Source organism: Clavelina lepadiformis, chromosome 5 (genome assembly GCF_947623445.1).
Source record: "Clavelina lepadiformis chromosome 5, kaClaLepa1.1, whole genome shotgun sequence".
NCBI lineage: Eukaryota > Metazoa > Chordata > Ascidiacea > Aplousobranchia > Clavelinidae > Clavelina > Clavelina lepadiformis.
Window position 1 is genome coordinate 7,006,170 of NC_135244.1, and position 27,970 is coordinate 7,034,139.

The 27,970-nt window shown below is 36.7% G+C and overlaps 4 protein-coding genes across 4 annotated transcripts; all 4 read right to left on the reverse strand.

Moving 5' to 3' along the window:
• Nucleotides 1-2,100: 2,100 nt before the first annotated feature.
• On the reverse strand, nucleotides 2,101-5,315 carry LOC143459377 (ATPase GET3-like). The gene is made up of 8 exons (XM_076956507.1): nucleotides 5,227-5,315; nucleotides 4,525-4,697; nucleotides 4,127-4,335; nucleotides 3,768-3,858; nucleotides 3,459-3,609; nucleotides 3,230-3,337; nucleotides 2,646-2,849; nucleotides 2,101-2,573 (listed from the first exon to the last, which is right to left on the reverse strand). The coding sequence occupies exons 2-8, from the start codon at nucleotides 4,671-4,673 to the stop codon at nucleotides 2,451-2,453; spliced, it is 1,035 nt and encodes a 344-aa protein (XP_076812622.1). The 5' UTR covers nucleotides 4,674-4,697; nucleotides 5,227-5,315; the 3' UTR covers nucleotides 2,101-2,450.
• Nucleotides 4,698-6,754, reverse strand: LOC143459376 (lysophosphatidylserine lipase ABHD12-like). The gene has a single exon (XM_076956506.1). It carries the CDS (start codon nucleotides 6,751-6,753, stop codon nucleotides 5,701-5,703), a length of 1,053 nt encoding a protein of 350 aa, XP_076812621.1. The 5' UTR covers nucleotide 6,754; the 3' UTR covers nucleotides 4,698-5,700.
• Nucleotides 6,755-6,803: 49 nt separating this feature from the next.
• On the reverse strand, nucleotides 6,804-9,531 carry LOC143459375 (protein pelota homolog). Its single transcript, XM_076956505.1, has one exon. The coding sequence runs from the start codon at nucleotides 9,048-9,050 to the stop codon at nucleotides 7,899-7,901; it is 1,152 nt and encodes a 383-aa protein (XP_076812620.1). The 5' UTR covers nucleotides 9,051-9,531; the 3' UTR covers nucleotides 6,804-7,898.
• Nucleotides 9,532-17,883: 8,352 nt separating this feature from the next.
• On the reverse strand, nucleotides 17,884-27,836 carry LOC143459743 (glycine dehydrogenase (decarboxylating), mitochondrial-like). The gene is made up of 21 exons (XM_076957003.1): nucleotides 27,340-27,836; nucleotides 27,126-27,204; nucleotides 26,659-26,797; nucleotides 25,943-26,034; nucleotides 25,595-25,745; nucleotides 25,380-25,527; nucleotides 24,612-24,808; nucleotides 24,116-24,318; nucleotides 23,834-23,973; nucleotides 23,680-23,760; nucleotides 23,275-23,375; nucleotides 23,020-23,208; nucleotides 22,044-22,124; nucleotides 21,552-21,753; nucleotides 21,151-21,300; nucleotides 19,955-20,215; nucleotides 19,716-19,805; nucleotides 19,454-19,564; nucleotides 19,066-19,180; nucleotides 18,783-18,928; nucleotides 17,884-18,436 (listed from the first exon to the last, which is right to left on the reverse strand). Exons 1-21 carry the CDS (start codon nucleotides 27,532-27,534, stop codon nucleotides 18,287-18,289), a joined length of 3,021 nt encoding a protein of 1,006 aa, XP_076813118.1. The 5' UTR covers nucleotides 27,535-27,836; the 3' UTR covers nucleotides 17,884-18,286.
• Between the last annotated feature and the right edge of the window lie 134 nt (nucleotides 27,837-27,970).

The following is a 27,970-nucleotide window of genomic DNA, read 5'->3' on the forward strand; positions in this document are numbered from 1 at the left end:
GTCCGAAATCTCCCTTCAGCCTGACAATTTCCAAGACACTGGGAGCGGGAGCATTGCCATGATGCAATTTTACCATAGCTACGAGAAGTGTTTTTTAAGGTATTGCTGGGAATTGAAACGATTTCTAAAATGTTCTTCTAAATTATTTTGCAACTACAGCAGAAAAGTAGCAGTTAGCCTTTAAAAGTTGCGGTCTTTTAAAATTTCCTAGCGGTCGCCAAAATCAAACCACAGCTCGGGAAGAGTTTGGACAAAACCTGAAAACGCAGAAGTGCAGAGAAGTTCAAGTATTCTACCTGGGAACAGGCCAGTGTAGAGGGGAAGTCAGGCGGGCCATTTGGCCTGGGCCTACGACTTTTAATGGAGCCTATTTATTTGCAAATCACATTCATTATCAAGCCTTTATAACGGATGCATGAAGCAATAACACAAAAGTTGAGATGTATTGTACAAGAAATACAAATTTTTGTGTCTTTATCGATTATATTCTAACAGCGCCATAGCTAAGCACCTGTTGTACCCATGTGGGCGAGATGGGATCCCTTAAGTTGTGTAGGCCTATTGGTGTAGCCTACATACAAACTCTGCTCTGCAAACAAACATAGGCTATATACATACATACAAATTCTGTATGTACATACAAATACTGTACTAACATACATCATGCAAACTCTGCATACAATTCTTTATGTGAAGTCAATAGCCTACAAATTAAACTAAAAACTAAGACTTTTGTTTAATCGAAATTTTATTTGCACCTCGTTATTATTGTCAAATTTTACAAAAACATTCTTAAAACAAACTTTTTGAAACATTTACAGTAAACTGAAATTTATGAAACATAAAGCTAAAAAAGTTCAGTCTTCAATGAAAATGACCTTTCGACTTTTTTTCTGGATTTAACTTAGAGCGAGATAAATGCGTTGTGATTAAAATCTGCAGCCTATAGTGAGTAAGTCTACAGTGGTGGCAACCGGCCGTTTATGAATCATGTATTTAGCATTTACGACCTAACCTAATTTTTGCAGGGTCTCAAAATTACTTTCTGGCCCACAATGCGCTCTACACGGCCTGGAAATGAAATTCACGAGTGGTGAGAGCTGAAACGTAGAACTGGAGATGCGAGCTGGAAAAGCAAGTCCACCCGGCATCCACACGTGAGCATCGACGTCTGGTTGTCATGAAGCGAAGACCGCTATAAGGCTATAAGTACCGGTAGTCCAATTGGAACATTTTTTTTTATTTCCACCACTTGCCTAATAAATTCAAACGTGGTTTTGGACAAATTTTTATTCAGTGTTTCAAGTAAATTTTAGTAGCCTACGCAATTGGTCAACCCAATTAGCCAGTTATTAACAGGTTGCATTTGGTTTAGATTTTTTGTTCAACTTTTTTTGGGTGCTTTGTGGCAAAACAACCGATAAGTTGCTTTAACACAAGCGTGTTAAAGTTTCTTTTAAGTCAAATTTTGCCTACTACCTTTTAGTAAACAAATTAAATATTTTTAAAAACATTGATCTTAATTTTTTTTTTACTCATCAGGTTTAGGTAAAAATAACCATGTTGCAAGATTTTGAATACCAGTACCGATTTGGGCAAATTGTTCGTTGAACTTAAGTTTTTCCTAAGTTAACCTTACCATCCTAACTGAAGAAAACAAACTATTTTGATCACAAATATGTAAGCATTAGAAGATAATAATTACAAGCTAAGCCGTTAACAAGAGTTCCAAAAATAAATTATGCTCGGTATCCCGACAATTCGAGGGTTAAAATTGCTAAAAGGGAGAGAGTTAGCATTGCCGCATTACCATCATACTCATAGACGCAATACTTTATTCAATCCTTGTGTCAAAGCTACGCCACATCACAAAAGTAGTATTTTTTCTCTTTCGATTTTACTTTCAACCCTCTGGAAGACCAAGACTGTAGATGGCCATTTTCTAAATGATTCTTTTTATTTTACGTTGATCACAGACCGTAGGCTACTGTCTAACATTTTAAATCGTCAATTTTGAATGCATTTTCGCGTCTAATCTTCAAACCCTGTGCGAACCAGTATGGCATTCAATCGTTGTTTCGAGATATTCGACACAAAACATTTGAGGCAAATAAACTACTACTGTATTTATCTGTACTATACATTCATTTCGGAAATTGCAGATTAAATGACATGCAAGCACGTTTTGCAGTCTACTTTGATATATACTGAACATAACAAACAACGGCAGTACAAGAAATCGAAGTACCTTTTAACAGAATTTTTTACCCTTTTTAGATATATTTGAATGATGCAGCAAATGATTATACATCATCTTCAAGGATTCACAATATATTAATTTTTTTAAACAAGAAAACAACACATGGAACAGGACGACTCCGATTGCCAGGGCAAGTTCCAATAACTCTCCACACTGCATTTTAAGATTCGTCTACCAGAATACTTTAGCGTCAACTTGACTGGTAGGGTGTTATTAGATGTTCGGAAAACTCTTTTACTTTGTCCACGCCTCGTACTTCGCTTTCAAGCAACGGAGTTTTAGTAATGTGGAAATCTTCGTATAAATCCTCGATCTAAACAAAAGATGTTGAATTGCAGCACCCATCCACAATCTATTTCAAGCACTTCTAATGCAAGTTACCTACCTGTTCTAGATACTTTTTCTGCAGCTTACAACGTGACTGACAAAGTACGCAAGGTTTTCCATCGCTCCGTTTTGGAAATAAGATCTGGTTGACAATAATGTTATGAGTGTCTATTCCGATCTTAGCAAGCTCTTGCACTAGCCTTTCAGTTTCGTACAGTGATAGAAATTCGGCAATGCACACGCAAACGAAAGTGGTTTGATTCTGGAAAACAGACATGGATATTACTGTAAAATAATAAACAGGATACAGTTTGGCACTCTTAAGGTTAACTTTATATTTTTCGACACGAGCTTTCACAAGCTTAAGCTTAAATATTAGCATAAATATTTTTTGCCATTTCACAGTACACCTGAAAAAGCAAGCTTATGCTTGCGAAAGCTCGTGTCGAAAAATATAAAGTTAACGGGTGTGAACGACGTCATCATCGAGTACTTGGACTCGATCGAGTAACTTCGGTTTTGTACCGTCCCTAATTGGTTCTATCTCTACATACAGCAATGAAACTCTTTTGTACAATATGCAAGATATTGCATAACATACAATGATTGTTTACAGAAATAAGAAGTGCATATTGTACTCACAGGATCCTTAAATTGTTGATTTATGGAACGTATTGTCGGTAATATTTCCATCATTTTTGAAGCCATTGAATCGGTATTTACATCTCCTAAACCCATTAAGTTTCCAATCTAGAAATATGAGCATTACATATAAATTGCCTCACGGCATGGCATCTTGATTTAAGTATATTCAAAGAATCCTTTTATGTGCATTCTGACTGAATTTTCAATGTTTAACTGCCAAACTAACCTGACCAATAAGCGGTGAAAGTGTATTTTTAACTTTAAGCAGTTTTCCAAGAGCAGTTTCGACAACATCAGGAAATTTCAGAAGTCTTAATGTGTGTCCAGTTGGCGCCGTATCAAAAACCACAACATCAAAGTTCATGCCTTTGACCAACCTGTACAAAAATATGAAATGCAAATGACTGATAATACGTTAAAAGCTGTAACTACAATAGAGTATAAAATAGTTTTTGTTCTTAAAAATGAAAAGAAAAATAGCAGACAGGTGAAGGAATTTGCAGATTTACACAAAGGTGAGTTGACAAAAACAAACCGCATAACTTCCGCATAGCTCATCGCCTCGTCAATGCCAGGAAAGGCAGATACAAACTCCTGAATTAGCTTTCTTCCGACTCCAAGCATGCCTAAGTTCATGTAATGAGAACAGAATTACTAGCAAGTTAGCACAACACGTTTTTATGACATCTAAATTCCAAACTACTTAAATATACATTTTTATGACACTTGGCAAAAATTAAAAGGCTTTAAACAAATAGATTTGAAGAATCATTGATAGCAAGCAAAACAAAAATACTACATGTAAAATTTAATATTAATATTTATATAGACAACTACAAATATCCATATAACAATAATAATTGCACAATTAAAATGTAGAATAAAATTTCTTACTTGAGTCATCATCTAATAGCTCGTCTGGGATATCAGCTACTCCAAGGTTGGGATCAATTTCCATAGCAAAAAGATTATTAAAACCATTGACTTTGGTAGGAACTTTGGAAAACTTTTGGCTAAATGCATCAGACACATTATGCGCAGGATCAGTGGAAATAATCAAAACATTTTCTCGATTTTTTGCCAATTGAACTGCTAAGCTGCAGCTGCAACAATAAACATGTTTCGGAAACATATTAAAATACCTGTTCATACGTCATTAAAATACATGTGTGAATACTATACATATGTGTGCGAATTTACAAACTGAAAGAAACAAATATAAAATCTACATTTATCCCAAACGCAAGTGTTAATTGTGATTTAAAGCAAGTTTATTCAATACTAATTTATACCTGCATGTAGTTTTGCCAACTCCTCCTTTTCCCCCAACAAAGATCCATTTGAGAGAATTCTGATTAACCACGTTCTCAACTGTAGGGTCAACAGGACTCAGGTCCTCAGCATCGAAAAATTCTTCATCTACACCATTGCTGTGAGCCATTGTAAAATATTGTTGTCAAAGAACCTACGCACACATAAGGAAAATCTGTTTATTTATAATACTAGCGAGATCATCAGAATAACAGATTTTGTGTATTGTTGTCTGCATAGTACCAAACATAAAACACAAAAGGTTTGAAGAAATGAGATAAAACACTTTACGCAAAGCAAATATCTGTTTAGAACAAAGTAAACAGCATAGAAGAGTAGGTTGCAATGCAATTCAAAGCTAATGCAATAAATTCACTAAGCTGAATCTATTAAAATTTTCAATGGAAAAAAATATGCTGCATTAAACCACAATATTACGGTAGTTTATTATGCAAAGTATTTGAAAAACATTGCTGTACGGTTGCACATGATTGCATTGCGTGGAAAAAATAAAGCATACTATTGTATTTCACAAACAACTGACAAGCACATTTATGAAGTAATTTATGCATAACGTATCTATCACAATGATGCTGTAGCACATAACAACACTACAAGACACAATACTATGTAAAAATGTAAAGTAGTTTTAAATGCAGAGAACATAAATTACATCAAGTTACCTATAGTATTTCTATTGTAAGGAATACCTTGATGTGACAGTGTACAGAATGCATGTTTAGTGTTAATTTTTAATCTAAATTGCATGCCTGCAACCAAGCACAGAGTGTCATAAGAAATGGTATCACATATACTAAGAAAAGGCACAACAGAACCACGTTGTTGAAAGTATTATCTATTATCTTAGCAATGAAAAATTACACTTAAAATTCTATAACACAAGTAACACTGGAAATTTTAAAAAACCTTCAAACAGAATTAGGAACAGTACATGTCTGCAAGACATGACAGAGAGACAGGAAGCAATAGTACTGAGATGAAAGCTTATATTTCTTTATAAAAATAATGCTGACAACCTAGAAGGTATAAATTACAAACAAACACAAGAAAAAAAACGTTTCACTAATTAGTGTTATATCAAGTATATAATGAACATTTCTAAAAATTACCAAAAAAGAGGACAAAAATGATACAGATCAGAGTTCCATGCGGTGAATTTTCATATCATGAGAAAACTCGCCTATTTTATCTTCAAACTCTGTAATCACAGTTGGTAAATTTGGGTGTTTATAAATACCACAGTGACCGAAAGCATGACTTGCCTTAAATGCAACAAATGTAACACAACCAGGGAAACTGACACCTTCCTCAGAAAGTGTTTCAAATAATTTTCTTCCAAACTTGAACGGCACCTTAGGATCATCTTCGGCATGCAAAATGAGTACATGACAACTAAGCTTCGGCAAAGCATGCTCAGTCATAAAATGGATTTGTTTTCTGGAAAGAGCATTTTCTATAGCTTTGGTCATCCATTCTCCTGGGTAAAGTTTAGCTACATACTTTGCTAAAGGATACTCTGTAATGCATTCTGCCGCAGATGTAAAAGCAGATTCTAGGATTAAAGCGGCAGGTCTAATGAAATCATCTTCAGTGGCTTGTAGCCTCAAAACTGCTTGGGTAGCAATTGCACTTCCTAATGAATGCCCCCAGACAAAAATCTGACAATCCTTATTAAGCAACTGCTGTGCTATCCAGTTGTACACTACAACAGTGTCTTCTACAACACCTTCTTCCGAAGGCCAGCCATGTGAATCACCAAAACCCCTATAATCAAACGCAACCACATGGTATCCTAGCTTGGTAAAGACTTCGTAAATAAACTTTCTATGACCGAAACCTCTGTGTCCAGCATTGCCATGACAATACAAGATCACCTTCTCTGCAGAAGCAAGAGATCCATGATCATCATCTGATTCATCATCTTCCTTATGAGGAGCAACATGCCAAACTCCAATGTTACTTTCACCACTAAAAACGTAATGATTTTTCACTCTCTTTATTTTAAAACGTTCCTGAGGCAAGTGAAGCTTACAGAAGCGCTTTGGAATGCAAAGAAGATTTAAAAATGCTCCCTGTGCCACTGCTGCTGGCATAAATTTCACAATGACAGGAAGAATTGTATATAGAAAAATAGCTATCAAAAAGCAGTGGCAAAGGATGGAAGAAACAAAATCTAGCCAACTGCTCATGGTTATAGATAAATTTGTACTGATATATACAATCAAGAAAATATCTACAATCTGCAAAATAAATAAATAAACAACCTACAATTATTATATTAAAATAGATAGATTAATTGCTTTGAGGGTTCAAAATAAACACCATTAATAGAAATACCAACTAACCCAGTAATTACACAATCAGAAAATGACTGCAAAATACAAACATATTATATACAGGCACTTCTTAGCATATATTATCTTTTAAGCAAATGTACTTTCTGTCTGAAAGCAATTTTTTAGGAACAATTGACATGTAGAGCGTAGTATTGCAATGTAATACCGCGTGCAGTATACGACTATCAGATATTTTTGCTCATTGTGTCTATGACAACAAAGATTACTGGACAGACACATGAAAAACTTTTCATAGCAAGCAAGGATCAATTGATGATGGTATTATTGGTATAATACCAATAATGGCATGTAACCATCATTGTCAAGTAATGCGCATTATACAACACAAGCACGAAAAACTTCTATCCTCAAGCATTTAAAAAGAACATTTCAAATAATGGCACATCCGCTAATGTTTACAAGATGCAGTGAGTCTTGTTCATGGTGGCAGGTCAAATCAACCAACAGATGATTCAACCTAGAACTAACAAATTCAGGACAATGTAAACAATGGACAATTAAACCCAGGGCTATTCACAGACATTGGTTGTGTCGTCCTGGGTTGAATCGTCTTTGGGTTGAATCAACCCGGAACCATTGTTTGTATATGCACATGGTATCGACTGCCCTTGGATGCCCTGTAAATATACTGTTAACTTTATTAATATCAAGTGGACACAGCCAACAGACACACATTTCATGACCAACTTCAATCAAGTATCAGCTTTTTACATACTTCGTAAGAAACATGTTAAAACTATAAAAGAACATATATATTAAGAAACAAAAGATTAAAGTCTTCAATTCGAAAAATGTTCAAGAAAAAAAATCAATATGTGACAGTAACATATATGACGTGGTGGAACTTGAATAAATTCGTCAGTATTAAAACGTATATAATATACATTGTGTATTGTACCATGAATCACACTGAATTTCCTACATAAGTACACCACACCATATCTCTAATACATTAATATTGTCAAAAAAAAAGATCGTTAATCTTCGTCTGATGAGTCTTCACAATCACTCATACCAGGCACAGGAAATCTCAGGATTGCAGCAATACCAGTCAGTTGACCCAGTTGTTCACCACTGACATGCATAGAGGAAAAGACACGAACAGTTCCGCCGCTATCTTTGACACTATCGACAAAATTTACCAACTTACGACGTAACGCTACATCCTGGGAACGTAACAGAGCATCACTTATAAGAAGAGTGTCTATGGCATCTGATTCATTAGCAAGTTCGACGTGCTTAATTCCATAGCATGCCTTGTCAGGTTCATGCTGTAAAACTCGGTAGAAATCTTGTAAAGCTTTTATTTCCGCAGTTGCCTTTGTATCTGCCAAGCGTGCTGACACAGCTGGGTCCATAAGAACTTCTTTGAGAGAATGCTTAAATCCAGTTGAAGAATGTACACAGAGAAATTTTGATTTGTTTTCCACTATAACCTTATTATCAGTTTTTACAGCTTGAGAAAAAAGATAATCATAGAATTGATCTTTTACAAAACCAGGACTAGCTAGTAGAACACATTTCACGACTTCAAAGTTTATATGTCTCATAATGGCTTGCATGACAGAATCAAAAAACTTCTCCACACCCTTATCATGTTGCTGAGTGTGTCCTTTACGTTTTCGTGGAATTTGGACCTCAATTTTAGCACGAATAAGAGTCATGCTAGCTAGCACAAGACAGACATGAGCAAGACCTTCCTGCATAACCACTGCAGCAACATCCGCATTTTGCGAAGGATCACAGGCAATGTTAATGCGATCTAAATGCACAGTGTCCCAGCATCGCTTACCCAGAATAAACTTTCGATTTGGTTCCAGATCTAAAGTATGATAAGCTCCCATCTTCACGTACTGATTTTCCTGTATATTACGACCTTTAACATGCAAAGCACAGGCTTGCGAGTCAAAATCAATGGTCTCTACCCCGATGGTGAGTGTTGTTCGTACACGATTGCTACCGACACTTCCAGTTGCAGATTCAACTTGAACTTTGCGGAGGGTGGTGCAACGAAGACTGTCACCTGGTTGGAGCAAGTTAAATGTATGCCACAAATCTTCCCCATCTTCAGGAATTAATGTCACCTGACCAGAGGAATCTTTGGAAATATCCTTGTAAATGAGCTTCATGGATTAGTTAGGCACTCTACAGTGCACAGCCTTATCTCATAATGTTAACTTTATATGCATTCATAAGATAGCCAAAACTACTGCAAAACTAAGACATAAGTCGTAAGCATAACAGAGTGATATGAATACATGGCAAATCAGCACATAATTAAACATGAATTAAAGATGGATCCTGCATACAAGGCATAAGGGTTACCTTGCTGTCTGCAAGTACAATGGCCACTGACAAAACTAGCAGTGCATTCAATAATGTTAAAATTATGATGTGCACTATATATCAATTGGCCACACTATCATTCTGCATTAATTTAGCTTTGTTCAATAAGATCTTGTTTGTGCAAAAGAATTTCAAGTGCACTCACATCTCACAGGCTGTCAGTGTCAAGTATATATAGTTTTGGTGCTTTAACATTCTCCTATACAGCCTGTCTGTTACAAAACCTGCAATAAAACATGTAGAATGCATTAAAACTGTTTTCATGTTGACTAAGTTAACACAAAATTCATGTAAGTCAGTAAGTGGTTGAGTCCATATTTATATAATCATTAAAGCGCATATTCTGATAATTGCACCTGAAGTGCAATTCTGATTACTGAATCTCTTAAAAACTGAACTTGAATGTGCCGTTGTGTGCCCTACTGCCCTTGCCCAACTTTGCGGTAATAACTAGCCTACTGAGACAAGGCTACCTTTTACCGGTTACCAGTGATATCGACACAAAATGAAATCGGTGGTATGCTTTTTAAATAGCGGTTTCGGTACAAGATTTTTTGACTTTTATTCCCCTCCCTCCTTCATTTTTTCCTTCTTTCTCCTCACCTGCCGTGTATATATTTATTTTCACTGACGGCAGACGTTTCGTTCTATGCCATACGGTGCCTTTGGTCATAAATACTGTAAAACAATTGGTTTACACCAAGAATAGCCTATGTTATTCAGACGAGACGTCTGGTACCTTACCAACTAGACATAAGAATAAATTGTAAAAAAACCAAAGATATCGTATCATTGTTTCTTTCAATGGTTAGTTTTTTAACCATAGCATGTTGTAAATTTTCGTCTTATCGAGATAAAATAACTTTGTTGTATGTCCATTATTTTACATTTTACAGAATTTATGTCCAAAGATACCACATGGCATTAGAACAAAACGTCTGCCTTCAGTAAAAACAAAGAAATGCCCAGTGCGTGAGTAGAAAGAAACAAAAATGAGAGAAAAAACAACAAGTGGATTTCTTTTACTTTTGCATTGTAAATATGCAGACATGAAAGTCTGAATGGTTTGAAGTTAGTATGTCTAATGATTCCGCAATAATACTTGAGCCTAGTAGAGCAGTGCTTCGCAACCATTCGCTGGCAAAATGATTTGGCTGGATTGCCATGAGGCTGTTTTATATGTTAGAATTTTGTCAAGCAATTTATTATTATAGCTTGAAACATAGTAATTATAAAGATGATGTGGTGGTGTAATAATAGTTATGTAATAAGAGACTGCATCATTTGCAGAAATTATTGGAAAAATATAGGAATGAAACGGTAAATGACTGCCAACTAAGAGTTATTTTTAGAAAACACAGCAAAGGCAATTACCATACACCATATTGTCAACATCATAATCCAGTTTACACAATGTGGGACTGCTACTGTTGACGCGACACTTTTTATCTTTGTTGTCATCTGTATCGCCACAATGCACATTTCAGATGTTTTCTGGCCTTGGTTGTGATCTGGTTATCTTTACTATTACAGCCAAGTCTAAGGGTCTATCTGGTCCTCTACGCCAGCACAAATTCTCTTTCGTACAGTTCATGGCCAAGAAAAAAAAACGAATGAGAAGTTAAAATACCAACATAACAAACACAAGTTGGAGAAGTTTAAGTAAATACAAATCCAGTAAACCAAAGAATTATGCTTTCGAAGATAGTTTGCGTTTCAAATTGCTTAGAAAAGCTGCTGTAACTCTGCCATTGTACAGCCTGCATGTGATACAACCACGGGCACCAACTTGGGGAGTGCGCGGCACGTTCGGCCTTTGGCAAGGTGTTGCGTTTTTTGAAATCCTAATATTCTGTAAAACGAACAAAATTTATCCAAATTAAATTTTTAACAATCTTTGACTGGTTTCTTTACGAGTCAATGTAAGCACTAAGATTTTTTTCTAGATATCGCTTTGTGGCCTAAAGTCTAACTTATTAACGGTATAAAGACCTGTTTAAGCATTAACATATTAGTATTTTTTACTCAATAAAATCATAAAAGTTTTGTCTGAAGAAATGTTGACACTTTTCGTATATCAAATCTATAAGTAAAGTTTAACACTCTGATGAATGTGTTTTTATGCCTAGTTTGAACGTAATATTAAGAGTAACTTAGGCAATTACTTAAACTTGACGTGCTTTGGTTTGCTCAAGGGGTAAGTTATTTATGGAACCTGATGATGTCATGCTGCATGCCTGGTTATTTTGCTAAGCTGGCGCCAATGTATAGGCTAAAACTTGCAATACATCATGTAAAAATGCACATAAACTGTATTCACATTGTATTAAATTGATTAAAATTGACTTAAATTTTGTTATTGCACTGATCCGTAACTTTTAGGCTGTGCGCATTAATATTACAAATTAACACACATTGATACAGATTAACGCACATTGAGTGTGAAGTACTGAGTCTTAGGATAACTAACTAGAGCCAAGTGCGCCCGGCTCTGTTACTATACATACGTGGATGGTTCTTCCTTTTTGGTTACAACAGTGCAATGGTATGGTATATGTGGTATAAACACACCACCTACTACGCCAGTATGGAATGTTTATTTTTTGTGCACCGGACAGCGTAATTTTTAAAAACTGATGTGCACCAGTACGCAACGAAAAGTGTGCAACGGTATGTGTGAGTGTGTACCAAATATCACTGTTTGAGCATTACTTAGCTTACAGTTACTTTTTGACCCATTTTGTGCGCCAAACATGTCCAGTGCACATCGCTTTCTTCCCATGCGGGCTATACTAGCCTACCTACAGGATAACTAGGCGAAAGTCACGCTGCTGGGGGTAACATTACGTAATTTTAGGAAATCATGAAACGGTGAAAACCTACGAAATATCTCCAACTCTACAAGATGTAGGAAATCGAGGAAACATGTCACCTAGGATCTTGAAACGTAGGAAATTAAGAAAATATGTCAGCTAGGGTCTTAAAACGTAGGAAAATGTTATGGAACTTGCAAGGAAACATAGCAAATCGAGGAAACGTGTCAGCTATCAGATTTCCTACGTTTCCTTGCAAGTTCAAAACGACTTCATACGATTTAAGGTCCTAACTGACATATTTCTTTGATTTCTTTCGTCTTGTGCCCACCATTACTGGGTTTCCTTGATTTTTTATATTTCGTGAAATTAGAGTTGGAGATACTTCCTAGGTTTCCTGATTTCCTACTTTAAACCAATGCCTTTATAAAACGCTTGTTCTTAGTTTCCTATTTTCCTATTTTCCTATTTTCCAAAATCAGTGTTATCCTTCGAACGCGTTACATTTGGCCGAGCTAATCTAAATGCAAGTTATAATGCGAAAGTCGCCTTTCAAATATTAATGCTGAATTTTATAATGTTTTTATTGTAACATCATCACATCAGTTATGCAGTTTCTACGATTTTAAGATTTTGTTCAGCTTTGTGTTTCATCATCAATGTAATTTGCAACACGATTCGCAGTTATCACCAGCAGTCCAGCACGAAAGTGTATCATATAGACATCATTTTAAAAGTTTAATACGTATGGAAGTAGGCAAAAACATTGACTACTACCTCGTGATAGTGTGGCGAACCTGTGTAGTTAAAATCAAGTTCATATACCCAAGCGAATTCAAGAATATTCATATAGGCAACCTGCCTGCTTATTCGTACGGGATTTGCCTCTATTGTATGGCCTGTATTGAATACTGTAGTACGTACTACGTAAAGTATACTGTAGCCCACTGTAATGTACACTGGATTTGTCTTATTGTATACTGTATTGTATTACATGTGTATTGTACTGGATTAGCCTAGTTGTAGTCTCTGTGACGATCGCTGATTCATTAAGCATAGAATGCTATTTCAATGAAAACACAATGTGGACAACTGTGTTGTGTTATTAGCGTTATCTATTGTGTTATTAGCGTTATAGTGTGATTATGATTATAAGCCATTCATCATAACGGAACGAATTTGGAGAAAAAAGCTAATATAATTACGTAATATCTTATTGAGTATAAGTTAGTAAGTTTTGGTGTTATTCGCTCTCTTGGATCGCTCATCAGATCGTGTTCAATCTCTGTGCTGGTGTTATAATTCAGTGTGTCAATCATTCAATTAATCCTCAATCATTCAAGTTCAAGTCAAGTATGTGTATGTAAAATAAGGTTTATTATATTGAATATGTGATAATATTATAACTAATGTAACATACGGGGTTAAATAACATTTGGAAATTTAGTCTTTAAGTGTCGAATCAGCGAAGCATAACACTGCATGACGTAATCGATTACTTCCTGCTTATTGTGCGTGCATTATGAGTTATTATTTTTTCTTGCTATTACGATCAACGCCGCAACATGTACGTCTTCATGCTGTTGCTGTACCAATGTTCTGTTCATATGTAATCGTTTAAAGAAGCTTCAATATAATCAGTTTATATATTTGTCATTCTTGTGAAAGCTACTATTGAATTCAATTTGAAGAAGTTCAGTGTCAAGTTAGACAAATTTGTTGTCACCTTCATAAGACAATAATTCGTTAAGGTGAACAATTAAGTCCAAGATTGAGAAAAACATACAACGACCTTATGAGACTCATATATCATCGAGCACAATAAACAATTCAACCGACAAACATTGTATTGAAATGGTTAAACCTTACAGGTTAAGGTACAATATACAACCATTTCATTACAAATATATTATGTTACTCAGAGATTATTGTTGTGATGTGTTACTAGCTACGAGGGAAATTCTTATACACGGATGGTTGTGCAGCAATCAATATAATAGGTGAGTCTTATATTAGAATATATCGTATTCTTCTTATAAGGTAGTCGTAACGCTCAAACAATATTGTACCGTTGCCAAATTGGGACTTCTCCTCATGTTGAACACAATTACAGTATACTGTAACTGTGTAGCGGCCTGGGTGGCATTTTACCATTACATCATTTCTTGAAAAAGTCTTTTCCAGTTATTGATTGAAGTTTGAGGACTTTTTTTTTGATAACACTTCAACTGTCGTTTGATATTTGGTAACTTGCTCTGAATACCTTTGTGTGAACACTCCCTTTAGTATGTTCCAAGGTTGTTTCCAGCACCTGTGCTGATAAGAAATCTTTGTTGGAATTGCCCGCTTCTTAAGTTTATACTGATAATAATTTATCTACGTGTCAACTTCAACTACATGTAACTCCCATTGCTAACACATTGTTTTCCTCGCTGCACATGTTCTGAAATGCTGCGTTTTTCTTGTCGAACATTTTCACTCCCATCGCTTCACGTTTTATAAGCTCGCACTTTTACCAGCGAGCACATAGAGAGACAGATAGAGAAAATCACCGAAACGAACAGATGAGCTGTCTAGCCATAGATATCTTATATATAATAACTAGATATCCAACTCTCGCTGAAAAGTGAAGCAAGCCTGCGATGACTCATGCGCCCAAAAGCGTTGGGAGAGAGTGAGAGAAAGGCTAAAAGCCGATTGTAAATTCGTTCTGTATAGGCCTAATTCTATTGAAGTTTTTCGAAAAGCCGAGCTGTTTGCACTGCGCTATCACCGATTGTTTTTGTAAATATTTGTATTTTAGCTGTATCAATGAGTAAGCTTGCCTAGGCTAATTGCCTACCGGTACCGTATAGGCCTAGCATAAGGCAATGTGGTTGCCCTTCATTTGAGTAAGAGTTGCATGATCCAAAGCAAATAATTGATACATAAATAATTTCTTTCAACAATTTATTGCCAGAAACATCCTACCATTCGCACAAACTGCTCGCTAATGATACCGGTACGGTACGGGCCGTTCCAGTATCTGGGCCCATATTTAAACGCCAAACACCCTTTAACTATGCAATTGAGCTTTAGCAATATTGCTTAGCATCGTCTGCATCAAAAAACGTCTTTCCATTTCATAACTATTTTCCAATGTCACATAATCTTTTCATATGTTGCATTCAACACATATGCGCCAGAGCATTTCTGGTCGCATATGTTGACAAAATGGCGGACCCATACTGGCTTCACTTCTTAAAGCGCAAGCGCAAGGTAGTTGGATATCTAGTTATTATATATAAGATATCTATGTGTCTAGCTAGTCATGGTGATTGCAACTCAATAGACATCTTATATGCAGTGTTATTATTATGTTCTTGGTTATGCGTAATATTGAGAAAGTGTACAGCACCTACAATAAAAACCTTTTCTTGTCTATTCCTGTTGTAATATTAAAACCTTTCGGCTGACAAGAGGTTAGAGTATTCTAACCGCACGCAACAATAGAGTCAGATAATTCAACAGGTAAATTAAGTTAACATAACATAACTTAAGTTAAGGTAAGTTAAGCTCTGCAACTGTAATTAAATTATTATTTATTGTCGAGATGGCCTTGTTATACTTGTGCCGCATTAACTGTATTTGATTTATAGTTGTACGTATCATATAAACTAAAAAGTAAACTCATTCATATTATAAGTTTTGTATATAGCTCACGAACAAATTTTGATCTCAAATAAGCTGTTTTTTGGTGTTTTTGTCTACTTAGCTCTGAGCCTCGAAGTAGAAATAATACAAGTGCATTGAACTTTTGCAGTGTTATCTTGCTGTGGCAAGCAGATATTTAGTATTTTAGTTACTGCATAACTCTGGGGTTGACTTTGTGATAATATTATGAATTAATGTAATATAAGATTGTGTAAGACATAGAATTCTCGTCTATCGAATCAGCGAAGCATAACACTACGTGACGTAACGATTGCTTCCTGCTTATTGTGTGTGCATTTTGAGTTGATCATTCTTTTCTTGCTATTACGATCAACGCCGCAACATGGACGTCTTTATGTCGTTGCTGTACCAATGTTTTATCTAGAATTCTAGATGTATTCGTTCAAAGAAGCTTCAACATAATCAGAATATTCAGTTGTCAAAGTGAACAATTAATTCTAAGATTAAGAAAAGCAGAACAACGACCTTGAGGCTCATTTATCATCGAGGATAATAAACAATTCAACAGACAAACGTTGTAGTGATTTGGTCGCCCTTACAGGATAAGGTACGACATACAACCATTTCATTACAACTTTATAGAATTGTTATAAAGAGATAATTATCGACGCATGCAGTCAATGTCCGGTAAAATTAAGCGTAAAGAGATAACATTAGGCTTGGCGGAACGGAAGTAGAGCCTGAAAAAATTGCGTCGCCTAGCCCTAGTCTTACTAACGAAATTGAAATAATGCTGAACGAATCAACTGGAGGCAACTCTGGCAGTAGCAATAATAGTCACATAAATGGTCATTTTACGCAGATGAAACTTCCCCGATAACTACACTCCAAGTCAAATCGACTCAGAGTTGCAAGTGCGACTGCTGAATCCCTTAGTGAAATTTATTGAACCAGACACGGGTTTTGAAACTGTTCTAGGCTAATACCCACCCGAAGAAAATCAAGGCTTTGAAGATATCCAAGACATGCTTGTATCGATGAGTCAATTCAAATTGATTTAAGACCAGTTTTAACGCAAACACTGACCAAACAAGAAACTACGATTTTGCAAGCGTGCAACATAATACTATCGAGAATACATTCTTAAATGTGCTTCTAACTGTTTTTTCTTCTATCACTAATCCGATCTTGGGTGGCATCTTATTATTTTGTTGTTCATGGCCATGTTCTTGGGTCTGATTTTAACAACCTGTGCAATTCAGTTTTACAAAGGTCATGTCGTTAGCTTTGCAACATTTATCATCTCAGGTGTTCGTCAATTCCGACAGCTAGCCGCTGAAGTGAATGCTCAAGAGGAATATGTTCCAGTACACAGAAATCATTTAGTTGCAACACAGGTTGACAGGCATGCGAAAACCCTATTGAAGCTGTATGGATGGGAAAACAAACCGTCGTATAATTTGGTTTACTGCTGATTCGTCATTGGAAAATAAATATAATTTAAACATTTATTGAAAGTGGGGTTGATTGCGAGAAAAGTACAGAGAACAGATCACGGAGTCTGACCAAGAGGTGAATTACAACTGGCTCTTAGCTCAGACTAACCGAGGACATGATACAATGTTTAAAACAATCCATGGAAAGACCTTACACAACCCTGGTGTCCATGACAATTTTAAATACTGTAGAAGGTGAATTAAATAAAAGGTTCCCGACCTAACATCTAGCAAGGCCGTAGCCACGGCTAACTTTTATGGAGGCAAATTTGTCAATTAGTAACCAATTAGGCATATTGTTAAATTCAGTTTGTACCCGAACATGTTTAGAACCAGAATTCCAAAACAATTACCTTACTGAGGCAAGTACCTCAATGTAGCTACGGCCTAGGCCCTAGTCTAACACCGACATCCCAAACGTACTGTTTCATTGTCATGCAAACAAAGGCTCATAAAAGTCAAGATTCAATTTGTTTGTGAACTTGAAACGTTTAAATTACTATAACGACATGACTTTTAGTAGGCAAAACTGCGTCTTTGAAACCTACCACCTCACAATAACATGTAGCGATGAAGCTTTATGCAGACCTTTAGCACTCGATACTAACCAGCTTAATAAATAAGCTACTGCAAACAATTTTCCAGTTTAAATGTACAGTATTTTTTAAACTGTATAATAGAAAATTCATACATTTCTACAAGCGCAAAACCACTAAAACTGGTTAAAAACATTCTGTTAAACAATCTAGAGGCAGAGAAAGTAAAATCTGACTCAAGAGAAATATATGCAATAGCATCACAAAATAAATGATTCGAAGTGAGGAGATAAACTTTTCTGCAGTGCACCCGCAATAAAACTCGTGGATTTCCTAACTATCAGTAGTAACTTCACATTCACTTCAAATGAGGCGATATTCACTCAATAAAGCCCACAACCATAGCAATAGCAGCAATTCAAAACAACGCTCTCAAACCAGGTATTCTATTGTAACAAAGCAAATAAAAATTAACATTTTGAAAACTGGGTATCTTCAGTTTTGACAAAATTCTTCAACTTTAGTTGATTCCCCTTAAAATTGTCGGTTCGCTGTCCGAATCTTCATAAGCTTCCATAGGTGGGCATGTACAGACGAGATTCTGATCACCATAGACATCATCTATCCGTCCCGTGGCTGGCCAACGCTTTGTGTCAGGTGTGAGGTAAGGCTGCATGAGTAAAGTAGTTGCTTCATCAGTTGTTTAATAGTAGCATTTTTCTTAAGTATCAATCAACAATTGTGATCAACTTATCATAATAGTAATCCAAAAAGCAACTCAAATTACAGCCTACATTCATTTTACTTAACTAGCTTACTAGCATTAGGCATGTGGTATGTTGTTACGACATGCGCCAAGGTATACAGTTTATACAGTGCACTAGTATATCACACTATTACCATGATAATGCAGTTTATGCACTCACAGTTTGGTCTGGATATTTTTGGTGAATTCCATGCACAGAGTTAAAATGAAAGATGTTAAGTATAACAACTTAATTTCCGGTTTAGCTTACCAATGGAAAAGCCGCAACTGTTCGTGAATAGGGCAAATTCCACGCGTCAGCTGTGATAACTTCAAGGGTGTGTGGCGCCATCTTGAGGGGGTTTATTTCTCGATCGTAATGTCCGTTTTCGATGTCTTGGATTTCTCGTCGAATTGCTTTGATAAAAGAAATACCACGTAATAGTTATAGACGACGTTGCTTTCAAATCAATCTATAAACCGATCAAGAAAGGACAGATCTGATCAAGTTATGAAATTATGACATAACACATACTATGCGATGACAAACAAACCTATAAGCGCATCACAGTAACGATCGAGTTCTTCTTTGTCTTCACTCTCCGTTGGTTCTATCATAATTGTGTTGGCAACAGGCCAGGACATAGTGGGGGCATGAAATCCATAATCCTGGATATGAACAAAATTAAACCAACGTTGGTTTGAAGAGCAGAAAAAATTGTAGACATAAAGCTGAGCTTGGTTAGGTTGAAGCGTAACAAAAATAAAGCATGTTGTTAGAATAATTTGCGATTACATTGTGATGGCGACGTGAGGTGCATAATACTGATTAATTATTTGCACATAATGACATGGAATGACCAATCATAATCCATTTGTCGCTGATCAGTGTAAGCATCGCGTTTTGTCAATAACACTTATGTCGCCGGTACGTACACCTACCTGCAGTCTCTTGGCGATGTCAACTACATCGATGTTAGCTGTTCCTTTAAAAGGTCTGGTATCAATGATAAATTCGTGAGCATTGAATCCTAGTCTTCCAGTGTACAAAACCTAAAACAACCGTCTCCAATTCATAAACTAGTCATTGAAATTGATTTAAAAGCACATGTAACCATAGCAAACGCTATCTGGTTCAAGAACACATTCTACATGCTATAAATAAAACAAAATTTAAAAATGCAGATAGTCAGAGCAAACAAACCTTATAAAAATCTTCTAGTCGTTTTGCCATATAGTTTGCGTTTAAAATGGCGACTTCTGAAGCTTCTTTGAGACCCTTGGCACCCATCATCTATGGAAGGTTTCGCATATAAAGCGTCAATCAAACGTCTCGTTAACACGAAACAATTGAGACATAGTTTCATTAAATTCAAGCATATGGTGGAATAAAATTCCTTACATTTAAGTTAACTGCTCGTCACATTTACCAAACTAACTCACTTTAATGTAAGTCCAAGATATGGGTAAAATGCAGGCTGACCCCCATGGGGCTGCGCTGACCGCCCCAAGAGGTTTCGCTCCAGGCACAAGGGAACCAGGTGGGGGTACGACTGGATGAGTGGGTAGGAAGGGAGTCAAATGTTTTTTTACCCCAATGGGGCCCATACCGGGCCCTCCACCCCCATGCGGAATGCAAAAAGTCTTATGAAGATTTAAATGAGACACGTCCGAACCGTAATCACCTGGACGACAAAGACCGACCTGGAAATAAAAATAAACGTTTATTGACGTCGCCAATGGGTGATGTATTTCTGGTGTCGGTGTAAACTATTTCCGGGAAAACTGTTTGCGATGGCTGAATCAGCGATGAACTTAAGAAAACGCATAAAAATTCAAGTCAAATTCAAACGCACGCGATAGTATAAATAACTATAAAGTAATACAACCAGAATTCAAGCAGACTATGCTAGCATGGGTGAGGGATTCACGCATACTCTTACAGACGATTTTCCGAGAGTCTTATCATTAACAGTATCTGCCACCAACCACTAAACTTGTACCCATGGAAATATTTCAGCAATCGATATCAGGCAGTTTACACAAACTGTTGGAAAAAGCTGACCGCCACCAATGCTTGCATGGTCGGACACCATATCAATACAAAAAAGCAAATTACTCCAAAAACAAATTACATGCCAGTTAATGCTATAGAAGATCACGACCTGACACAACGTTTGCTTGCAGAGTGATTACATCATTACGAAACGGCGCAATGCAAAGCCAAGAACCTTGATAACACACAATGCATATAGTGATAATGAAAGGTCACTATGTCTACGTTATGGGCGATCGTTGTAGTATAAATTTATTTTATGCAGCCTTGTATGCAAATATTACGTGAGTTTAGTTGCGCAGCATTAGTAAAATGCCTTCTAGCGTGTCGGTCTACAACTTTTTTGAGCAATTGAGAATTTGTTACGTTTTTCAAACTACCTCCAAGCAGTAGCAAGTTTTTAGTAACTGAGATGTATAAATCAATGCTGCCGCTTCATGTCACTGAAATAATAACGGTCTCAGTGCAACGAAAACGAAACATGTGCTTTGCACTATGCTAACGTCTCGGCTATCTTATCGCAGTCGAGTCATACATTTCTCATACACCTATAGTAATTCATCTGCCGTTTCTGTCATCTTACCTGCGCGTTCATATTTGCTCCATCAATGTATACTTGGCCACCGAGCTCGTGAATTAAATCGCAAGTTTCGACGATGTCCTCTTCAAAAACTCCGTTAGTTGAAGGATAGGTGAGCATGATGGCCGCAAGATTATCGGCATATTTGGTAGCCTATTATCGGCAAAGAACGTCAGTGTGAAACATTTATTGAAAACAACTGTCAGCGTGTACTGGAACTGATATCGAAAATAAATACGTTTTTCTAACAGTTATAAGCAAAAGGTGGAATCGATTGCGCCAGTACTTGCAGCAAACACTGAAGGCAATTTAGGTTCAAACGTATTTGCAATTGCACGTTATGTATCAATCCGAAAAATAATTACTACCGGTATATTACTACATACTATTAACTATAGCCTTACCAGAACGTGCAGCTCTTTCAGGTCGACAGAACCTTCTCGGTTGACTTTTACAGGAACCACTTTAAGGCCGCACATTTGAGCCGACGCCGGGTTTGTTCCGTGAGCCGAGGTTGGTATGAGGCAGACTGTCCTTTGGTGCTGGCCTTTTGACTTGAGGTAGGCGCGGATTGCCGCGAGTCCGGTAAATTCCCCTTGTGCGCCACTGCATAATTAACTGCCGTTAAAATCAAAAGCAAAGGGGGGTTTTAGAGAAAGGTATATCTTAAACTAAAATACAACATATTAATCGCAAGATAACTGTGGCTTAATTCCAACACGTTTTTCTCTCACTTCAACTGCGGGGAATTATGTAACGGACGTGTCATTAATAGTCAAACTCGAGCCAAAAACAGGACGCCTGGTCTTGTCTGCTACAAATCGAAAAAATGGTGTCCAGAAATGCACTGAGACCGGCGTATATCCAATACAACCTACTCTGCCTTATATTTTTACCTGTTAGGCTGAAAGCAGATGCTGTCGTACCCTGTGATCTCACATAGGTCACGTTCCAACTCTTTAAACATTTCTTGGTACCTACAAAAACGATAAGATTTGTCAACAAGCCATAAGTTGAATTAACAATTAATAATAAAAAGTTAAGTTACTATAGGACAGATGAAACCGACAAAAATGTGCAATTTGCTCACTGCGAGCATAGGCTGCTCAGTAAACATACCCTGTCACACAGCTTGGTGCCAAAAATTCAAAGCGTTAACTGACAAGCAAAAAGACTATCCACAAAAGAACAGTTGCAGCAATCAACTGCTGATGTTCGTTGCAAGTGACGCAGTACACACGTAGACTACGTAAGCAAATTATACGTAAACTAAAGTATAGAAAAAGTGAAATAAACCAGGGTCGGCTTGCACCGTTTAAAACAGAGATATATTTCACCTATATATATATAAAATAAAGTACGATATAACTCAAATACACGCGAATTTCTAGTTCGTTGTCAAGTAACAGAATGTGACATTGCAAGTGCGTAGTCACACAGCGTGACTACGTGTTCCTTTTAAAGATAATGTGTTCAGCTTGCATTTCATTCTTAATGGAATATTCTATAAAATTATATTAGATTATTCTATACAATTATATATATTAGAAAAATAGACATTCTATAAAAACACTTATTTTACAGGAGGAACGTACGTTTTACCTGAGCAAGCATTGCCAAATATGACGAAATATTTCAACATTAAGCATATAAATATATTTGGTCAAAAACATTGTTGTTTACAGGTATAAAAAAACAATTGAAAGCATCATATACATACCCTTTCATACAGCTTCGTTGAAAGCTGATGTTTATTAGAAATAGTGCGAAAAAAGAGTTGTTGCAATTAAGTATTACGTCACTAATTATTATGGTCTGTTCAGCACATTTATTTACAAATGAGACAACCTCAAGCTTAAAACATGTGCTTACCCTCTTGCTTGATCAATCGGAACAAACGGATGGATATTGGCAAACTCCCTCCAGGATACTGGCTCCATCTCTGCGGTAGCGTTCAACTTCATCGTGCAGGATCCGAGCGGGATCATCGAGTGCACTAGGGACACATCCTTGTTTTCCAGGAGCTTCATGTAACGAACCAGATTAGTTTCCGAGCGGTATCTAAGAAAAGGTGGATTGATCAAATGGCAATTGTTGAAGTGAATTTAAACTGATTGAGCTTGGTACTTGTGGAATATTGGGTGGGTCAAATAGTCGGTTTCTCTTTTAAACGGGGAATAGGATAAATTTCCTTCCAAGTCGTGGTCTATTTCCTCCGCCAGTTGGGCCTGCGCAAGTGCCACAAAAAGAAAATTCAAATACTTAAGCTGTTTAATAAATTTGTCGGAGCTTTTACGAGTGCATAACGCTTGCATAAATTTTGTACATTGTAGTTGAAACATGTTCCCATTTTTGACGCTTACGCACATATGGCGTTATGAATGCTGAATCATTATCAAGCTATAGCAAAACTACAACCATTCCAGCTATGAAATCTGGTAAATTTCCAATTTCTAAAGAGTCATATAAACAAAAAATATATATATTTAAGAACAGCCTACATACGATACGGCTGCACAATCAACAACTTACCGCGGTTTTCTCACAACCAAATACGTAGAGTAAATCGTCCAGGTCTTTTTCGGTTACTGTTTCATCCAAAGCAACACCGACCTACAAAGAATACGATACAACGATTTCAAAAGTAGTCTCAAACAATCATACTATTGTTAGCTTTAAATCTCACTTTTCCGCCGTTGTATATTCTCAAGTTAATTTTCTTTTCGCCAGACCTCCTGTAAATATCATGGACACCGCACATAAGATGAACTTTTAAAGTGTCGAAGAAATCGGAGTGGACAAGGTAGTGACCAACTTGTTGAATGCCTGCAACGGACAATGTCAGCATTATACTGACCAACGGCGTACTAAAACACCGAACTCAATGCAAGGCAAACGGGCAAAAAAGTTATTCACATGGATTAAGGTTTCGGTAACTTTACCGACACGCATTTCAAAGCAGTCGCACCGTGAGCTAGAAGCAGGGTGGCGTTATGAACCCGATTAGCTAGATGCCGAATTCCCTCCGGTCCGTGGTATACCGCAAACATCGCTGACATGTTGGCAAGCAGGGCCTGAGCTGTGCATATGTTTGAGGTCGCTTTGGCGCGCCGGATATGTTGTTCACGCGTCTGTAAGGCGAGTCTGTAGACTTTTCTCCCGTGGCTGTCTCTGTTCAACAGAAAATTGTATGCTTAATATCGCCATGAAAATTTTCGTTTTTAACGGAAGCATATAATACAAAAACGGTACTGTAGCCACAGAACATACTGCAGCTCTAGATGTAGAGATCAAAGTGTATTGCTAATGGTTGAAAGGGTGGTTGGTCAACCTACTCACGGACGGTTCAACTCAGGACAATTTAATTTAAGATACAACTCCCGGACGTTGGTTAGGGTGTCCTGGCACCGGGGTTGAATCATTCTGGGTTGAATCGACTAGAAACCCGTTGAAATTTCTCTTACCTGGTAACGCCCACCACGCGACCGGGCATCAATCTTTTAAGATCGTTTTTGACTGCAAAGAAGGCGGCATGCGGGCCCCCGTAGTTGAGAGGAACCCCGAATCTCTGGCTGCTTCCCAAAGCAATATCACAGTTAAGCTCGCCAGGTGATTTAATGAGGGCCAATGCAAGGAGATCGGTTGAACATGCGACAAGAGACTACAAAATAAATTAGTTGGTTACTAATTTATCATTAACCACAAAATGACTATGCAACACTGAAGATTTCCGAACTTTATAAATAAGGTATTATGTAATTTGTAGATGGAGGACCTCCATTATTAGAGGGGCTTCTGACAATTTGTTATGATTTTTCATGAGTAAGAAAGAGTTAAAAATAAAGTTTCTACGTATTGGTATATATATATATATATATACCTTATGCTATCATTAATTAATCTTAGTAAATTGATAGCATAAGTTGCTATCAATTTAATTGCTCGTTCGTATGTTTATAGCATATGACGATGCCTCTATTAGAGGTCAAATATCTTTTCAAAACTAAATCGATTATCTGACTGATTTAAACAATATATGACTCTTTCTTACATTAGAAAATTACATGCCATTTTGACGTATTGCATTGTTGTTGATAACAACAATCAACAAATCGCGTAAAGGCATTGTGCGTCACTTATACACACTTTTCACAAACAAAACGGCTAAAGCGTCAGATAACACAAATCGGGAGCTCAAAATAAAATATTTGAAACCAAAACGCAAGTCTTACGCCATGGATGTGGGCTTGTTCTATGGTGTCTGTAAAATCGAACACGCGCCCTTCGGTGTCTGGATATTGCACAAGGACGCCACTGTAGTCATGGCAACTGAAATCCATCCGAGAAAGTTTCTCCACAAAGATCTCGACCCCGATAAGCCTGAAACGCAAACGATGAACAAATTTTAGTTGAAGTTATTATTTGTCAACTCAAATTTCAGTCTTACTCGGCTCTTGTCCTAACAACGGCAAGTGCTTGACTGTTAATCTTTTCATCGACGTAAAATTTCCGTCGCTTATTGTGCCGAAAACACAAAGACACGGCCTCGGCCGCCGCGGTCGCTTCATCCAGTAATGAAGCGTTAGCAATATCCAAGCCTAGACAATACACACGGACGTAACACAACAATACCTTTTTAGGAAGTGAACTTGGTTGACCTAAGCTGCCAGAAACGAGTTTTTTTTTCTACTGATAAAATGAAAACGTTTGCAATATCGGCAGCCGATTTGCAGTAAACAAATACACTGAACTGACCAAGTTGATTATTAAGCCACTAAAACAGAACGGAGTGCACCTGTCATATCGACAACCATTGTTTGGTAGTTGAGTAAACTCTCCAGCCGACCTTGCGCGAGTTCAGGCTGATATGGCGTGTATGGAGTTGACCTGCCGACAACAACAACGATGCCGTCATTATTTGGTAACTTGGTCACTAAAGACTAAAGAGAATCATACAACTAATTATAGGCCAAATAACAAACCATATATTTTGGATTAAAATTCGACCGTGCGGTCATTTCAAGAAACAGTCTGACTAGCTTGTTTGGGAAACACTTTAACGCTTTAGCATTGAAAAATAATCTTTCTGCGTAAATCTGGATTAAATTCTTTTAACTTATCTAAAACCGCAAAACGTACAAAGCATGTTTTTAAGTCTTCCGTTCGTAAATAAAATTGTTCCAATGAAGTAAAAAACGCAAAAAATTTATGGCTTATCACATAGTACTAGTATGTTACTTCTGTTAAGGGTATGATTCATTTCACTAATCATTAAACGCTTTCAGAAATGACGCCTAAATGTAAAACCAGCTAAGACTTTTGATGACTCAACCAGCCTTTTGTTCTGTGCCGTTGACCACACCACGTGTAGGGTAAGACCTATTGTGATCGTGTTTCATATAAAGGCTTATTCCTAATAAACAAGCCTAGGTCAGCAAACCTTAGCTAAGCCAATAAATTTGAAATCATGCGTTTTCTAATAAGCAAAATAAATGTTTATTGTTAACTTGCCAGCCTGGATTTTCCAGCATATTTCTGACAATTGTTCGAGGAACAGAGCAGTTATAATAGCCCATGCCAATGTACGATCTCCAGTCACATCGATTTAACTTGGCGATGAGGTTTAGTCGAGCAAGAACTTCATTTTCACCTAACAATTAACATTCACGTTCAATAGGTTTCATAAAAGGTATAAAATTAATTGTTATTTGTGTGTTTTGCAATTTTATACAGAATTACTGATAACTGATATCAGGGAAGGGAATTTAAACGATGCGGCTGCTTGTACTCATGATATGTATATACTACATATACATATTAAGAACACTATGAATTTTCCGCTAGCATTCGAATACCATATATTTCTTTTTTAAACAAATTACAACATATATAGCCCAATGGGGGAAAAATAAATAACACAATTTTCTGTGATCTAAACCAAATATATAGACCACAACACATCATCACACGAAACTTACAGATGGAGTCTTCCAAATCAAGTTCTTTGTCAAGACGAATTTTATCTGGTACAGTTAAATCTATCAGTTCATCCAAGTTCTGCATAGAAATGCTACTTTAAACTTTGTTATTTGTAAAACTTTATTTGATACAACTCACTGCAAGAAGATAAACATTATAATGACAGTAAGAAGAATGATGATGGACAAACTAGACATTTAACCATTCCTCTACCTTAACCCCAAGGCACTCCAGCATGTCCTTCATCTGCAGGGGACTTGGCCCATTATGACGTTTGGAAAATTCTTCGTGTTTCGGAAACAGATCACTGAGAGTTGAGGCACATCTTGAGCAAACAACTGTATTCTTCAGACTAGCACAGTGTCTAAGTTTCAGTGTAAATGATTTAATGTCCTTGAGCCGATGCATGGCAATGGTTTGTTTATCTTTTTATTGTTTCCTGTCTTTTCTTGTTTATCTAACTTCTGAGCAAGTGAAACAATCTTATGAAGCGGGTGTCTTGTCTACGTGTTTCAACTCTCACCTAACCAGGAGCATAACATACTGAACTTGTATTTTTCTTAGGAATTCATTATTGCACAAGTGCTAATGAGTGAAAGATAAAATGCTATAAAATGCAAAGGAAATTAAGGTACATGTACCGGTAACATAATTAATTAAAGATAACTATGATTTCTTTCAGACAAAACATTACACTACACAAATTCACACTAGCAAATAGTTTTAAATATTAACAAATCAATTCTCATGTTATATATTTGAATAAAATTTAAAAAAAATAAAGTGTGGTAAAACAATTTTGCCCTTCCACACACTGTAATATGTTTTGTAAGGTATGAAACTG